Source organism: Centropristis striata, chromosome 18, assembly GCF_030273125.1.
Source record: "Centropristis striata isolate RG_2023a ecotype Rhode Island chromosome 18, C.striata_1.0, whole genome shotgun sequence".
In the NCBI taxonomy this organism is placed as follows: Eukaryota; Metazoa; Chordata; class Actinopteri; order Perciformes; family Serranidae; genus Centropristis; species Centropristis striata.
The window spans coordinates 5,425,255-5,444,018 of record NC_081534.1 but is presented as its reverse complement, the minus strand read 5'-3'; the positions used below and the strand labels follow the sequence as shown (position 1 = coordinate 5,444,018).

General features: G+C 37.6%; 1 protein-coding gene across 3 annotated transcripts; it reads right to left on the bottom strand.

Annotated features, from left to right (window-relative positions):
* On the bottom strand, nt 1–17,370 carry gpcpd1 (glycerophosphocholine phosphodiesterase 1). 3 transcript variants are annotated; one of them, XM_059356226.1, is made up of 20 exons: nt 16,965–17,370; nt 14,440–14,527; nt 13,436–13,526; nt 13,190–13,274; nt 11,837–11,912; nt 10,269–10,310; nt 9,145–9,268; nt 8,621–8,861; nt 8,273–8,435; nt 7,985–8,114; nt 7,779–7,833; nt 7,600–7,692; nt 7,265–7,342; nt 6,727–6,760; nt 6,417–6,475; nt 6,082–6,147; nt 5,826–5,962; nt 5,589–5,724; nt 4,421–4,581; nt 1–1,476 (listed from the first exon to the last, which is right to left on the bottom strand). In XM_059356226.1, exons 1-20 carry the CDS (start codon nt 17,094–17,096, stop codon nt 1,281–1,283), a joined length of 2,187 nt encoding a protein of 728 aa, XP_059212209.1. In that variant the 5' UTR covers nt 17,097–17,370; the 3' UTR covers nt 1–1,280. The 3 variants fall into 3 exon arrangements, with proteins under 3 accessions (XP_059212209.1, XP_059212211.1, XP_059212210.1); XM_059356228.1 differs by lacking the exon at nt 16,965–17,370 and adding an exon at nt 15,556–15,908; XM_059356227.1 differs by lacking the exon at nt 1–1,476 and adding an exon at nt 2,386–4,228.
* Between the last annotated feature and the right edge of the window lie 1,394 nt (nt 17,371–18,764).

Genomic DNA, 18,764 nt, shown 5'->3' with positions numbered 1-18,764 from the left:
AACAAATATAGGTTTTGATTTTATTTACATTACCCATTACACTCTTCTGTCCTGAAGTGGCAGCTCATTTTACAATACATTTATACAGATCATGCAGGACTCAATCATTACACTCTGTAATGTGATACGACAGGTATACAGTATACTATTGATGGATTCATTTTGCTGTGTTCAATGCTGAATTAGGTTAATACATTATACTATTACACCATATTATGCAAAGTTTGAATTTTTTTCAAGCGTAATTGTTGCCACTGCCATGCAAAAATAGTGTGTGCATTGTGTAGGATTTATAGGAACGTAGTATAGGGAGTATTTGTTCATTCTGTACAGACATCTCAACTCAATTCTATTCTAATAGATGAGTGAGGTATTGGCGGTTTAAAAAAAAAGAAACAGACCTGATTTTTTTCCCTCCTAAGGCTGTGGTATGTATATACACTGTCACCAATAAAACATTCTTTTGCTTTTTTCCCAAGGTTAAGTGGATACAAATCAAGTATGTATTTACAATAATAGCTATTAACCTTAAATGTCTATCAGCAGAAGGCGTTCAAAGAAGAAACGAGTGCTTTCAGCAGTCCACTCAATAATGCAGGATTCTTCTAATTGCTGCAGACTATCAAAGAGGTGGGCATTTAGTCATGGCAACCTTCACCTCCCAAAAAAATATCTGCTGACAGCAATCAATATGGAAAACTAATTTCTATTTGAGACAATGAAAACACTTAAGGTCATGGCTACATGCACAGAAAAGCATACTTAGCAGCAGAAACAGAAAAAGAGCATAATCCTGCATCATCATAAACTTTATGACATATTATGCACTTTTGTTACACTTTTATACCTGTACTACAAACATATGCAATTTGAGCACTTAGACTAAGCAATGTAGCATATCTATCTAGCTAAGCTAAAAAAAAAAATCAACTGTGTTGGATAAATTCCCGTGTTGACCTTGTTCCATTATATTGAAGACCACAGTAGACTATCCTGAAAAATAATAATACAAATAAAAACATGGCTGCCTTAATATTTTGGCAAACATACACCTATTTAAATAGAAAGCATAAATAACAAAAACTTTTGTGATGGTGCATGACTATAAACAAAATCTGTAATGGAGTGGCGATGGTTTAACTGGTTCTACTCTTGTGATTTTGTATGAAAGCGGTAAATAAGTGATACATCTTGTAATAATCTTCAATCAACATTTTTTGTTTCATCACCCAGCCTCTTGAGTGTGTATGTGCAGTGAGGTTCGTTGAATAAAGGGATAATTATGAGGAGCTGAGGCCAGAATCAGACTCTGCGCTGCCAGCACGGGCCTTGGAGGAAGCACAGGGAGCCATAGAGCAGGGAATGGAGTAGCAGGAACAGGATGAGCTGTTGAGGGTCTCCTCTGTAATAACCTCCTGCAGGGTGTGTTGCTCCTCTACCTGGAAGATGTTTTGAAGTTCTCCTTCTTCACAGATACTAGAAAGAAAAAGAGGAGACATCCTTTGGTTAGATCAGTTACAGTATTTAGTGCACACTGCTGTCTCATTCGTTTTAATCAGTCATTCATAAACCAAAGAGATACCAAGGTTTTCCTGATCCAAAAACATTTAGCTCATAAAAAATGTAAACTCTAAACTCACACTGATGGGTAGTAGGTTGGTGATAGGCTTGAAATGTACATATCGAAACATTAGTAGAAAAATCCACTATCGACTGTATATACTCCACATCAAAGTATGGCATGTAACATGCATAACATGTAAGAAAAATAACATACTAACTTAAGATAATTTGATTGGCAGCAATCATGTAAGGAACATAATTTTGTAAAACAATAAATCGAGAGATCCGAAATGATAAGGAATTGTCGCCAAGCATTACTGAGTAGTCTAGTGGAGAAAAATCTATTGTTAGTACTAACTTACAAAAAAACCTATAAGTCTATACATTCATTTAACTTTTCCACCCAAACTTTACATGATAAAAGTGAAACCGAAATGGTAGAATACCCATTGGGCAAGATGCATAAACTTAAAGACTACTCCAGTTGTGTTCAAGTAACTAGCAAATGATGGCAAAATGTTACCATACAGCTCCACACTCATTTTTTCATGCACCCATGTTAATGGAAACAGCCCGATCAACTGCATCTTGGCTAGGGGGATGATTGCACTGGTTGCCAGCAATTTCATGCTATCGGGTCAAATCTTGTATATAGCCAACATGCTCATCAGTCATGTATTGAAAATGTAGGTATCATTCCATCCCAATATGGATATATTATACTTTTTTCTAGTAAGCTTAAACCTGTTTTCCATGGAGGTACAGCAGTTAAGAGAGGCCTCTCAATCGGCTGTCATTTTACATGTGACATTTGCTACACCTCTGCCATGGCAGAGATCTGCAAATGCGTGAAGTGACCTGCAAACATGTGTGGAGATTTGTCTGTGTAGCTTTTCCCACACTGTACCTCAGTATCTATACAGAGTCTGCATATCAACCAGTGCTTTTGGATTGGTTCAAGGCCCGCAAGTATTAACCACAAGAGTGGAAGGTCTCAGATCTCAGATTCTCACCTCTCTCAACTGCTCAGATTGAGAGTACCATCTGTCTGGGAGGGTTAACTCAAAGGAAAAAAGTCTGCTAAATACAAATACCATATTTTAAAAGGAACACACTCATAGAAAGAATGTGACAGGATGTAGCTCATAATACAGCAATACAAGATTGCAAAGATTCTCAAGAAAGATGATGTTGTGATCTGATGATCTGTGCAACTGATATCATGAGACAGACCACTGGATGCGTCACCAAAGGAGAGCAGAGCAACAACTAATTTTCAATCCTACAAAGAGTCTCCAGTGCAATCACCCCTTTTGTAAAGAAACCAAACTGCAGTTCTAGAACAGTGTTCTCTTGAATCAGCATGATTTAAGTCCATCCATTCCATTCACTTTCATGACGATGGAGTGGGTATGCATGGTTGTTATGATGGTTTGGTGCTACAAGACTTGCATACATTGGCTTTAACAAAAATTATATTAAAACTAGCAGTAAAAATGCAAATATTGAAATATTTCTGGTTCATGCAGAAGCCAATCTCATATAACACGACTTCATGCATTCAACACGCCACTCTCTCTTGTTGCCTCTGCTGCTTTAAAAATTAAATAGAATATCATGAAGTATCATGTCAAGCACGAGATAAGGGGGGCTTCAAAGGCATCTTGAAAACAATACACAGGCATTAAAAAAAGGAAGTGACCTTCATCAGCTGTCACCTAGGGACAGACAGAAGCCCCCAAAAATGATAAACATGGCAGTTGACCAATCAAACAACCGTGTTTAGTACAATCCAAACAGATAAAACAAGATCATTGCTATTGAAATGTCAAGTGCTGTAATATTAAGAGGTGGGACATGTGACAAGTCAACCGTCTTGCATCATTGTCATTGAACAATATTTAATTCGTGCGGAGTAAGAGAAGGGAACCAAAATAGCCAGGCGTGTAGAGTGAGTAATGAACAAAACACAGCCAGGAACCAGAGAGACATTACGGGAATCTGGAGAACTTGAGTCAAAATATGGCACCAAGCATTCACAAATTCTGGAAGAAAGAGGCACAGTTATGACAACAACCTGGGGATGTCAAATAAAGTGACATCTGGAAACTCCTGGGACTGTACAGTTGTAAAACCGGGTCAAAGCCTATGGACTTCTTTCTGTAGGGGTCTGTACATGTTTGGGCCAAACAGCAACCACAAATATAGAGCAAATGTCACTGTATAGTGAAACACAGAACTGAAACGGCTGAACAAACAGTCCCTGCTGACCATGCAGCTTTGGTGAGGCCAGAGGAAACTCTCAACGTGCTAGCAGCCCAGGCTTTATGTAACAGTACTGGCCCATGTGATGTACCAGTGTACCACTATCATAGAAAAAAAGATTGTCAATGAATAATAAAACCATTTTCATGAACTGCTACAGCAGATGCCAAGTGATTAGCATGTCTGCCAGTGTTTGATGACATAACCTTGAACCCTGAAGAGCTGTGCTGATAAGAAAGACCTTGTAATCGTACAGTGACATAACAAGGAGCACTGTTGTGAATGCAGTAATCAAATTTATGAAAGTGAAAGCGTGCTTAATGGCTGGCTTAACAGGCTTAACAGAGAATCTACAGTTGCATTGTGGGTCAGGGTGATGGGTAACAAGCAGAGTTTGTAGCTGGAAACACAAACATGAAAATGTTTATCAGAACAGAAATGGCAGAATGGGGTAATAACAGAATGTTTAAATGTAAGAAAGTGTTTTACAAACACATGTTCAAACATTGCTGCTTTATGGAACTGGTCTACAACAGATTGTCTTAAAGGAGCCACCTGTCATCCATAGATGAGCATGTTGCGTTGTACCTACCTATCATAGATGAGCCCATCAATTCCCTGCTCTCTCTGCTTCTTTCTGATGTCATGCTCGTTGTTGTCATCTCCCCAGCTGAACACCACCAGGCCTTTAGACTGGGCATCCCCAATGTAGGAGAGGTTCTTTAGCAGCTCCTCAGTGTGTGCACTGATCCCCTAAAGGAGCAGGCAATGAAGTCCAGTGAGAAAAAGTGGTTTTGAATTAAAATTTCTTACTTGTTCATGTAGGTTTAAACACTGGTGAAGTTTGCATGTGCTTATAATATAAAAAAGTAAGCTAATTCAACCCTTATGTGTCTTTAACAATAGCTGTTGACATTGCCATATCATGCTGCATAGGCCGTTTAGAGTCAACTTGTACAACTGGTAAAGCTGTTTAGGATGTCTTGACGACAGCTGGCAGAATTATTTGGTGTGTGGTATGTTGTGTTCTGACATGACAGTGGTAGACTATATTTGTACTTCGCTCAAGGGCACTGCAGCAATATTTGTTATGGGAGCATGCAAAAAATTCTAATATAAGAAATTTTTTTTTATTTATCCACTTTAAAATCTAGAATTGGAGTACATAAAAGCTGTATTTTGGTAACAAAGTCCAATTTTAGGCACTTGTTGCACTACACATTTTTCCTTTAGCTGGTAAGGGTGAACAACTCATGTCATACATTGCATGTAAGCTCACCTTCTCGTCTTTCTATCTGTCTTGCACTCTATCACGCACACGGACAACATTTGCATGGTGCTTCTGTCTCAGTCCTGTCAATTGTGCTACTACTATCATGCATACAGTTGGCGGATTGCAGGTCAGATCGTGTTCGGGCATATTTTTGTGAACTGACTGAGTGATCACACTGTTTGGGAACAGGGCTGCTCTTCTGCTGTTCAATCTGTGTTCAATCATAACGAAAGTGCTTATACTTTACTTGTTTTATTTCAAAAGGTATTTCACACCATGCAAGGATGTCTAGGCGTTCGTGGATAATACAATGGTGTTTATGTACATGTTACAGGAATAGTTATTGACATTAACTATTCAGCCTTAACTATTCATTTTTGTTCAGCCATATACTAGGTTTTGACCTAGTCTTTTAGTAGTGATACAAAAGTCTAGAATAATCTGAGGATACATTATGATAAATATTTGACTTCCTGCAGCAACTCACCAGAATATTCTCACTCTGGGCAAAACTTATGGCGATTTGAGTGGTCTGGCAGCGGATGTCCATCAGTTCAGGATACTTCAGTGAAATTCCCTGAGTCAGGAAGAGGATGGGGTACTTGTTCTGTTTTTGACGCACCCTTAGGGAAACAAATGAAAACATCTCAGCCACAGTTGGAGAGCTGGCTAAATGAATTGTTCTTAAAAAGTTAAAAAGAATCATGTGTCTAACTGTGCTTACATGGTGCAGATGTCTGGGTCAAAGCAGGAGAAGACAATGCGTCTTTTTCCACCTTTTTCTAGAACACAGGACAGGATAATGTCGAGGAAGGTATTCATGTTGAAGTAGGATGACAGGTTGCCGTCCCATGACCCGTCCTGTTAATAAAAGGCATTAAGCATGTTTATCTATGATAATTTCTTTTTTTATTCCACATTGAATTCTACAATTAATTAAGTAAATAGTGCTATTCCTCATATAAATGAAATGTACCGACCTTCATCTGGCAGATCCATTTGAGCTCGATGTTGAAGCCCACATGCTCTGGAATAGCATGGAAGATCTGTAGAAGTCATATGAAATAAGATGTTCATTTTACTGTGACATGACAAAAGAAAGTGAGAGGTAGCCTATAGGTAGAGGTAATAACTGAATATTAATTTAACCAAATTATTTTTAAGTTATTTGACAGGTAGAAAGTACTATCAAACGGGGGTAGGGAAGGGAATTCCTAGTTTTTACTGCCTTTTCTTATCTACATGTTTGTGAAGGTACAACGCATACTTATTTGATAAGCCAATTTATTATCATGATCATCATAAAATCACTTACCTGAGAGAGTGAGGGGAATGGCTGATGCTCATCGATTTCCTCTTCATCATCCATCAAATCTGAACAACAAACCAAACAGATGAGCGTTAATGCACACTGCACAAATGACCTGCATGCATTAAGCTTCACTGTGATGTAAACTTAGAAATGTGCTGCAATCTTTGCTCAGAGCTAAATTCATATCAGTCTTTTTATCTTAACTTTGTAGGCGACTATACTGTATGCAACAAAACAAATGAAAGCATGTTGATTTTCAATCACTATATTTTTTTCCTAGCAGACAGTGGGAAAAAAAACATTAAGTGCATACCATGGTTGTCTTTCAGTGCAGTGACATGGGCCAGCTGTAAAACAAAACATAGCATACATTATATCTTAACATCATAACCAACAAGCCATTACATTACAAAACATTTGTTTCCATTTCAGCTTTAGTAATGAATTGGTTGCAGGGATACAAGTGTTTTTTGTACCGTTATAACATTCTTAACACATATTTGCATTCTACACATCTGTAATTTGTGTATTTCCCTAATACTATAATGCTTTGCCCTCTAAGAAGGCACTAATCCCAGAAAAGCTCCATTGACTGGTTCTAAGCAGTTTCCCATGTGTGACTGTGTAACCATTAATCATTTCTAGAAATACATTTGTTTTATGTTAATTGTTATAATTTGTAAGATGCAAATGTCGAGTAACTGACATATTGACTTCTCACAACAAGAAACAATAAAATAAGTAAAAATAAAATAAATATTTCAATAAAAAAATGTGTCCTCTTTGATCAAAAGGATAATCTCAACCTGGGTCTTTTTTGCATATTTGTTTCCATCATTCCAGGTTTATACCTTCAGTAGCTGAAGCTGATCAAATGTCAAGTCTTTGACTGGCACCTCGATAAGCTCCAGAGATGTCTTGTCATTTTTCTGTAAAGAGGATGTATGAATGACATTCATTTGTAGTAGTAGTGGTAGTAACACACTTTTGTATATGCTTAACATTATTCTCAATGTATGATAATCAAGTAGAAGGAGTCTGTAAGGAGTTAATAGAACCTTACATCTGTCAACTGTTTTGCTGTCAGGTAATGGAAACTAAGAAAACCAACAAAGAAGTGTAACAAGTGTTTAAATTTTAACACTTTCATAGGTCATTCATCCAGTCCAAAAGGCCCAAATTTTACCTTCTTAGTAGATATGCAGCACGTCAGATCATGGTATACAATGGGAACAGAATCCTTGGAGAGGTGTACATCAAACTCTACAAAGGCTGCACCCTACAAGTACACAATTAACACATTTATGGCAGAAGTCGTGTTAAAGGTACAGTTCTACTCATGCTTTAATCATCTGCATAACTCACATGCGTGGCAGCACTTTTGAATGAGGCTACTGTGTTCTCCCTCACTCTGTGGTGCCTGAAAAACACAAATTAAAAAACCCTTTGTTGCAGAATAGACAGACATATTCAACCCTATAAACACACACTGATTTGATATTAACTTTTCTTTTATCTGTGTTTCATGGAAGGCCCATTCTGTTCAAGTCAAACATTGACTGATGACTCACTTGGCTGCATGTGTGCTGCCAGCTCCCCTGTGGCCCACATCCAGAGTACTTCTCTTCTTCCAGTACTTGGTGAAGGAGGAGCTCATGTCACACTGGAACCCCTGGATGGGCCGGATCACCAGGTAGTCCACTACAACAGGGTAACAAAGAATTTAAACAGGTTTTTCCACAACTCACTGTGAGACGGACACGCTCAGAAAGTAGAACAGGTTAAGCGCTTCCTCCTGTCCTTTTGCATAGACATAGAATTGTGGGCCCAAGGGGGAATTCATTTGTTTAGAATCTTACCTCTGACTTTTCCAATGGTCGGTCTGGAATTTCGAGCTATTATTGGAAGTGTGACTATTCCGTTGTCCTTTCCACTCTCCGAGAAAGTGGAAGAGAGAAGGCAAGCTGTGCCTACAAATCCTGGGAGAGCATCCCCTTGGACTACATGCTCACCTAGATCCTCCTGTAAAGACATATATGAAAGCTGTACAGTTCTGCTCTAATGAAGACAGATAAATCAAAACATAACACCCAATATGTTCTTAATTTTTTCACTTGTATTTGTTTGTTGTAAAGAACATTACTTTTATTGCCTATCGAGAAATAGGTTTACTGGTTTATTAGAGGCAGTATTCCAATGAGTATTACCTCAAAGAACTCAAAAATGAGCTCTAGGTTGTATGGGTCCATGGTGTGGATAATGTACTCAGTCCACTGAGAGGGCTCCAGTGCATACCCACATTCAGGCTGTGAGTGGCGCGATTTATAGCCGTTGGCACTGATCATACTGGTCTCTAGAGTTGGGGTCATCTTGTGCCAAGATGGACTGGATTCATCTTCCTCCTCATCTTCCTCCTCCTCCTCGACGCCCTCCAAAGTCAGCTTGATTCTTTATAAGTAGATTCAATAAACAATTAAGCAAATACACAGAGATACACACACTTAAAGTCAAATACATAAAAAATAATGTATTAAAATATAAATGAAAGGTTAAATCAGAATATGTATATGTGCAATTTATTACTCTTAGCTTCTCTCATTATACTTCTGTATGCAGGGTTTCTGTTACACTTAGGTCACATGTAGGGTGGCACTGTAATGATCCGTCTCATGTCACTTTCAAGTAGAACTTTCTCCGGCGGTGTTAAATTCGACCTTGGTGTCCTCCCTACCTGAAGCGAGACTTCTTGAATTTCTTCTTAGTGATAGACACTGGAGACGTTTTAGAAAAGTGCAGACGCAGGCGGATCTCTGTCTGGCATGTGAGCCACCCAGAGTCAACACAATTCACTCCATCTGAAAAAAAAGGGAGGACACAGACAGGAAGCATGTGATGACAATGTATATCCACTTTGTCTCCCATGACTGCTGACCAGAGAACTGGTGGTGGCAAAACAATAGCAGGGAGTTGACAACTGTTGGTTGTTATAAAGAATGACCTAAAAACCTTTGCTGTACAAAACAGAGGAAGTTACTACAATGTGGTCTAGAGAGCTTTGAACTTCCCAGAGGGATAATGCACATTAAGCAATTTAGTCTTACAGTATTTCCACATCATTGTGATTTTACATTCTGGAATGTCCGCATAAAGTAATTAAGATTAAGAGTGCCTTATGATGTGTTTGCAAAAAAACGCAAAGCATCATTTTACACACGTTGTGATTACAAACAATAATGCAAATAGACGCAAAATTCATGCCAGACAAAGCTTATTATGAAAAATTGCAAATAAATCTAATACTGTGAAGTGAAAGCCTGTCAAAATAGCCCTAATTGATCGAATGCATTCAGAAATCAAGCATTTTTAAAATTGTTTACTTGTTCCCCTGCTGACAGACCTGACAAAGCATTAATTCAGACTTTACTTTGATCTGTTTTGCAATTAAATTATAGCAAAATCAGCAGTCTTACAGACACAGTTTCTGGAAAAGACCGGTGAAATGCAAATCCGAGATGTAATGAGATGTGATGCTCCTATTGATGTTATAAACCTATCTAACCTAATTGGGACTTTCACAATAGATACAAAAGAACGATGGTGGTTATACTTTCAGTGCTGATTGCCATTGTTGGTGACGTAAAAATTTTGCACGAGAATCTGGAATGAACCGTTTGATCCCACAGTCAAATTTGCATTAGTATGTTTGTCCCAACACCAGAAATTTAGTAGTCATGCTAATACAAGTAAAATTCTATGATTTCCAATATCAAATAACAAAAAATAACAACAAAGGAAGTAACAAACACAGCATTAGTTTTTGTGTTTACAGAAAGTGGTTCATAGATTTTAACTTACTGTACATTCCAAATTGTCCATCATCGGTATTCTGGTATGATGCTGCAATTAAAGAAAAGCGCTTTAGAAACAGGATAGAAAAATCTCAACAATGCAAAAGAATGAGGTCAAATCAAACCAGAGCATTTCCTGTGTACAAAGAGTTCATATCTCAGTTTGAACTCCTTAAACAAGATGCCACATTCAAGCTTAGTTGCTTTGAATTTGATTTGCCTTAACTTAATAGGTGGAGTTAGCGATTCTGGACAAAGATTCTTGGGTGTTGGTTCATTCAACATCCAAACAAATGCCCCCCTCCTGTCAGTGCTCATTTTGTACAGTTCCTCTCACTTCCTCTACCTTTCTGTTGTGTTGCGTGGCTTAGTCCCAGCCACCTTGTTTATTCATTATTACAGAGCCAGGGCTGTGTATAAACAGAGGATATCTTTACAGCACACACACAGAGAAGGCAGCTAGCCTACCATGAGGAGATACTCATTGAGTTTGCATTTTTTTAAATTGAATTAGAATCGCTAACACCACCTTTAAAGAGTTACCTGAGCAATAACACATTTGTTTCCAAAATATCCTTAATTACAACTCTGAGCATGAGCATGTCATTGAAGTTAACTTAGCAGCATGTTTATAAAAAACAAACACCTGAATATAATTGGATTTAATATAAAAGGAAAGCTCATATTTGTGACTTTTTATTATTCTAGGGGGAAAAGTGTTTTATGCTTAGTTCACACTACACAACTTTAGCCCTGATTTTTTTTTATCAGAATAAATGGTAAAAAAAAAAAAAAACTATGGATTTTTTTTTTTTGTGCCAAGGTAATATCAGCAAGCATGACAAGCATGTCACATTTGAGACCAATGAGATTCTGCTTGGTGAAAGATCTTGTTGCGTGTAACCCTGTGCTGCTGGTCAATAGTGTAGTATGAAAACCAGAACCACTCCTGATTACAAAACAGCAAGTTGTGGACTGTGAACAGTACAGCAATCTGATGATTTTGAAAGTTGTGCAGTGTGAACCTTGCTTTAGCAGGATTTGCCAACAGAAAAAAATAATAAAAACTAAGATCGGGTGACAGGCTGGGGTCAAAAAGGACATCAGGGTGAAAGCATGGTTGCAACTATTCTTCCCATCAAGCTCATTTTGAATGAGCTTTGCCTGTGTCAGGCCAACACAATGGCGATTTAACTAGAGAGGTATACAATATCAGGTCATGACATCTACTGCATTGCAGTGTTTCCTCTGTGGCTATAGATTATTCTAGCAAGTGTTGCGCCTGATCTTTGTGAAACAATACACACACTGCCAAATAGGCAAGAAGCACCAGAGGCTGCCAGTAAATTACAGTCAGTGTTTGAGGAGGAAACGCTGCATTCAAGTCAGATTTGACTATCCCTGAAAGAGTAATCTTCTTCGTCAGTGTGATTAAAATTGTCCGTACATTAGTGTTGATGGGTAACTGTTACATGTAGTGTTGGATAGGGAATGGGAGGTCCAGGGGGGTTTGAGTATGACACAATACCCAACCCAATGACATTGTGCGTCCCTTTTTTTGTTGTTGTTATATACCTGTGGGGCTCATCGTGCGGGGCTGTTGATGGGTCTCCCACTTATTGACTATCACTTGGCAGGGACCACCTGCACTCTGCAATTCCAATGTTTGGTACAGTGTTAGGGTTTTCAGATCAGATACATTGAACTACTTTTCAGTCTGGTCTCAAAGCCGTCGTTGAACTAGTGTGAGAAAGGAATTAGAGCTTTAATAGTCACCAATCCCCAGCTGGGGCAGTCAGCCACCATTGGTTGAAATCTGAAAAGTGGATTTATTAGTGAGGGATTAAAAAAACATTTCTTTAGTTACACATTAAGCTGCTCGTATCTGTTATAAAGCCATCATTAACAATTTTTGACAATACTGAAGTTGAAGACAATGTAACACTGGCGAAAATGTTCCCATTACTGCTTAACTTTCTCTACAGGCAAGGCAGCAACTTATTTTTTTTTTAAATTTCCAAGCATGACTCAGGCTCCATGAATAAATCACCACACTGGTAATTGTTAATTTCTTTAACTTTGCCTTAAGTGTTGAAAGCCAATGTGAAGTTTCAGCTCACAGGGATTTTGAACCTTTGGAATCAACAAAGTGAGGCGTCTCACAAACAACATAGTCCAAACACAAAAGGAAATCAAGTATGAGCAGGTTTGCGCTCTCACGCAGTGTGAACCCTGCCCTTGACACAGATCAATGATAAAACACCCATACTAGGAGAAGAAGGAGAAAACTAGAAACTAAAACTGAATACAAAAAACTTTTGCAGAGGCTCAAAGGCTCACGTGCCTGGATTATAAAGAGAAAGCAAGCCGTTTGCTGAGGATTAACTATTCCAGAACATGGCATTAACATAAATATATTGAAATAGGTAGGGATGTCCAATATGGAGAACAACTAATTAGACCCCTGACCATGGCAGGCAGCATACACATGTTGAAGTATCCTTGGGCAAGATAAATGAATTCCTGATGGTGACAGACGGCACCGTGTTGGGTAGCCTTAGCTACCAGTGTATAAATGTTTGTGTAAATGGGTGAATGAGTGCTATCTGTATTGTAAAGCACTCTGGGTGGTCGCAAAGACTAGAAAATCGCTAGTCACTAGTGTAGTCCATTTACCATAACAATACTGATATTTTGCCCAGCCCTAGGAAGTGATACACAAATGAGTGATCCTAGTGGCAAAAATAGTGCTTTACAACAAATTATTTCAAAGTCTGTGGACCTGAAATCATCACAAATGATCCAAAAAAGATGTTAGCTTAGAATTTATTAATATTTATCTCTAGCTAATGCTACTTTGACAACAACAAGCAGATCAATCTGTAATTTTAAGGCTTTTCCACTGTAAAGACAGGAGACTCTGCTCACCTTTGACTCCAGAAATAAGCCTTTGAGATAGCGGTACTTGAACACAACCCCTTTAGGCACAGTGATGGTTGTAGTCCACGTATTTCTGTCAAGAAGGGAACATACGCATTCATACTTTAGACAGACAAAAGGCGTAAAAAATCAAACCATATTTTTTCATCTAACCTGGCAGTGAAAGCCACATACTATCATATTTTAAAAACATGTTTTTATTGAGTGAGACATTACACATAAAGGTAAACCTACCCATCATTCCCATCAGGATGTAAGGTCACAGCTTTCTGGTGGTTCCAGCATCCCAGGGCTTCACAGTTACCGACAACAGCAATCACCTCCCCTAGAAATGTTCAAAAAGGCTTGTCATCTGTTGTAACTTCAGCAACACACGTACAGTAGTGTTCAATATAATAGCAGTCCAATGTGACTAACCAGATTAATCCAGGTTTTTAGTATATTTTTTATTGCTATATGGCAAACAATGTACCAGTAGGTGCAGTAGATTTTCAGAAAACCAACAAGACCCAGCATTCATGATATGCAGCTCTTAAGGCTGTGCAATTGGGCAATTAGTTGAAAGGGGTGTATGACTGTATGACTTACTGTTACTACAATATTTTGATGTTAACAGTCTTTTTAAATGTTACATCTTTTGTCAAATTAAGTGTGTAAAATGTGCAAACTTGGAAATATTTTCACAATGCCCGGCATCAAATTTTAATTATTTTGACTGATATTGTAATTACGATATGATTCACGATATTGGGAATGGTAATTTTTGCATCATAATTCTAATTTTATTGGAAAATGTATGTAAATGATCATGGTGTTATATTTTTGGTGAGAGCTGTACCAAATAAATATTACATTTTAAGTCTGCTGAATACAACCTGTAGCCCGGGACATCTCTGCAGCACATAATTAAATCAGAATCGTATTCAGACACATAGTTTGCCATCAACAAATATTGCTCCTACAGCGGTTTGTATATTACACTAGTCCATATTGCAGTTTCGATAAAATTTTGATTAATTGTGCAGCCCTATTAGGAACTTATCTAAATAGTGTTAAAACTGTGTGTGTAAATATACAATAGCGTTGGCTCATCTATGAAATTAAGCAAACACTAACACTGTTTTATTAAAAACGTTTCACTACGTGGCAACTTTTATAATGTAGGTTAAAGGTCAGTAGTAACCCGTGTCTACCGCCTTATCTTCAGTTATTTGGACAGCCAATTTTAAGAACCATACCTGGGGTTGTTTCTCCCCTCACAGCCAAAGTCACCTGAGCGGTCTCCATAGTCGACGTAAACAAAGGAAGACAGGCGGCAGAAACAAGCTGAAAGACATAAGCAGATTGAAAGTTAACAGTGCTGTTTTCATCAACTCACATTCAATTACAGTGCTGTACCAAGTGTCACTTCCGATTGTTTTGATCATAACTTATGAGTACAAGTATACTAACTCATATTTTTTTACATGTCATTCAGCTGACGCTTTTGTCCAAAGCGACTTAAAATAAGTGCATTCAACCTGATGGTACTAGACATAGACCACAGGAATCAAGTAAGTACATAGCTTTAAGAGCCAACTGTCATTGCGACAGGAGTGCTGTATGTTAAAGAAGAAAAGGAGAAGAAGAGAAAAAAGGAAGCGCATTTAAAAATAAAATAATATATATATATATATATATATATATATATTTTATTGTAAAAAATTTAGCGCATTTAAAAATAAAATAAAATATATATATATATATATATATATTATTTTATTTTTAAAATTTTTTTTTATTTAAAAAATTTTTAAAAATAAAATAAAATATATATATATATATATATATATATATAATTTTATTTTTAAATGAAAAAACAATCAAGATATGACATGTAATGTAGTCACCTAACATATATATGTTAGGTTGATTTGAAGAAAAGAAGAAGAAGAGAAAAAAGGAAGCGCATTTAAAAATAAAATAAAATATATATATATATATATTTTTTTTATTTAATTTAAATAAAATATTAAAATAAATTAAATATTAAAATAAATAAAATAAAATAAAAAATAAAAAATATAATATATATAATATATTTTATTTTATTTTTTAAATGCGCTTCCTTTTTTCTCTTCTTCTTCTTTTCTTCAAATCAACCTAACATATATATGTTAGGTGACTACATTACATTACATGTCATATCTAGATTGTTCAACATACAGTAGCTACGGTTACCAACCATTTCTACAGTCTGTGTTACCAACCGGCGTGTTGCAGGTCCTCTAAGCTAGCAAACGTCCCGTAAACATCCACACGGGCACAAAACATAAAACAGCTGAAGTGGAGAAATCTAAAGTCATAACTGCTACCTTGTTGATTTTGGCGACTTTAAACCGGCCCTTGGCAGCCTCGGGGATGGACGGTTCTCAGTCAGAAAGGTTACCGATCCCGCTAAGAGGAGTCTGTCCGTCGAAGCGAAAGCATAACGAGATCCGGGAAGCCGGTTTACCGTTATCTTAACCCTAACATCGGCAACTAAAACATATCCCGAATACAAAAATAACGCCGGACGTAAAGCAATAATGAAAGCGATTTAGCTATAACATTATCAAGAGTATCCAGCGTTAAATTTCCTGGCCGTGACCGAGGAGCTTAAACAATGGTTGGCCATCATTTGGTTTAGCAAACAACACATCAAGCATCAGGGAAGCTACAGCGAAAAATCAGACTTCCGGTATATACCTTCACAATAAAACATGTTCTGTCCAACATGATGAAGTGGAAGTTAATCGTTCAAGGAAGAATTTTGAGTAAACGAAGAAAAGTGACTTATGTTATTAATTGCTCGTATTATTAATTACATGTTTAAATGTGTTGGTGCACATCACAGTCTCAACCTCTATCTGTAACAGATACACTGCTTACTGCTATAATATTTTCTTTACAATATATCCAGTAAAACATTGGTATTTACAACCAACTTTAAAAATGTATACATTGTAGGAAAAAGGTACAATTGGTTTTAATACATAAATGCCTTATGAAACTTATAATAATCAACATAATAAACAGTATATATACCTTTCTGAATACTTCAACGTGTAGTCTCAAATTTTTGGTCTACCTTTACTTAGTTGTAGCACTTTTATTTTGAAAGTATCACTTTCATGTGTTTGTGTCTTCCGCTGGCTACTTGACGAAGCTGGCTCATACCGCCCTGTTCTGGATCTGCAGCCTGTGTTGACGCTACATTTACAGTGGACGGTGGCATGTGCTGCATTAACGTGCCCTCGGAAACATCGCAATTATAAGCGGAGCGCACATGCTCGACTCCCTATAGTGGTAAACAAACAGGAGAGTAGTACCATTTTGAGTGGAACAGATGCCAGTAAAAACGACGCTTTTTCAAACGTTTGGCAAATTTGTTAGTCGTAAACTATAATTTAAATTATTTTGCTCCACAAATCTATCAATGCTACAGCGCAAGCCTAAACTAATTCTGTGTGCATTTCTATGGTAGCATAAAATACAATTTTCTTGTTACTAGATCTATTTTTCCATTTAATAGGCCTATATAATAACAAAATAATAACGAAACAACTAGCGGACTTCTAATCTAAACTAGGGCGTAGGAATTTCCGCTGTGCTTACAACGCGGCATCAGCTGGCTTTTGTAGCGTGTATTTTTGCTGCAAACAGTACAAACTCAGCGGAGGAAACTGTACGTTAAAGAAAATAACTTTGCATGGAAACAAAGTAACAAAAAGTGTCAACATACCATCAACAGAAATCCATTAACGTGCACATTTCCGGTGAGAATATGACTTGTTTTGAAGAAGTTCAAGAAAAATCGGTCCTTTAAGTAGGAGGGACTGATCTTGAATGCTACGTCAAGAACACCACTGTTCATCAAAACATCTCGCTCACATGGCAGAGATGACTGCCAATACAAAAACACACAGTCCTGGCTTAGGAAAGCCCTTTCCACGAAAGCGTCCAGTTGCACAATTGAAATGTAAATACTTGATTACGTTATTCGGCTGTTCAACACCGGTGGGCCAAGAGTAAATAATTGTTTTCACTATTTGGCTGATTGGGACGAACAGATGTCGTTTGACGCAATATTTAGCTCACATGTCACAAGCTGACGAGCTTCGCAGAGTTGCAATCAATACCTTCACACACACACACACACACACACACACACACACACACACACACACACACACTACAATAACACTTAAATCAACCTAATTGAAGGCTTCAGGTTTCAGAGACGATGAAGAGGTAACACTTCTATAGTACCACCGTCTCTGGATATGGCTGTTATCTGTTCAGTATTATGTCAGGTTACACTGGTCAGATTACAACTACGTCAACCACAGGCACATTACGCATATTATCAATACTCCAGAGCATGTTTGAACAAAGTCATTATGATGGGAATTAGGAATGTTTTAGTTGAAAGGTAAGGCTTCGGAGACTATTGCTGATGATGAGATGTGACTGATTGTGAGCCTTCTTTGCATATGATCTATGGTTGAGACTGAAAACTAAAGTTTAGCCTGTAGCCCCCTCCAGTGTTCAAATGAACACAATACACTCTGGCAAGGCCAGATGGAAAAATCCTTGCAATATGAGCAAAAGTAAATCACAATTTCCAGTCACGACTTAGGCTTCCAGTGTAGTTCCTCATCTCCGACATGCAACAGGCCTATTACAAGAATCTGACATGGAAACTAAGTAGTGTAAAGTCTTTTGATGGACGAGGGATTACTGAATCCCTCTTGTTTTGGATAAAGAAGACATTGCAGTACTAATGAGTACAATGAGAATGATGAGAGTTTTCATTTTGGGATGAGCTCTTCCATAAAGGCTAGACTTTCTATCTGGCTTTGTTAATGAACACCAATGGGACCCCACTTTGATGAGGCAGGGGCAAGTCTCAGGGAGGGAGTCAATAATCCATCTGACCTGGGAAAATGCTGGAAATCTCTGCCCTGGATGTTTCAAGCATGGAAAGTTTGCAGAGCAAACTTGCTGCCAGAGTGCTTATATGGGCTGTAACAGTGGATCAATGCTGAAAAAAAGATAACAAGAAAGGGAGGGAGAGAGAGGCATACGAGGATTTGATGAAAGAGTAAAGGAAACAGAGAGAAATCATGATGAGTGAAGAGAGACTGCAGCATTATGAATATTTTAGGGTATTTCTCAGCACACAGCAGTGCTCTCATTACAGAGTCGCAACCTGCTAAGCTCATTCATTTAGGCCTACATGAGTGTTTTTTGTACACAAGTTCTCATTGTTAATTATTGAGTGACAATCCTTGCCGGTTGGAGCAAAATTACCAGAATTAAAATTGATGATACATTGGGTGGCAAAGCAAAACAAAAATTTAGAAATCATAATTGGACTAAATAATTGCCAGTGCTACGAGTCAAATACAAAATGCCATAAATTCTTTTTATCTTGTATATTTAATAAATCACTCAGCTTTGACATAATCAGTAGCAATTGGTATAAACAAGATGAAACAAGAAACCGTCCCAAACACAGAAAAAAGAAAAGAGAAGATAC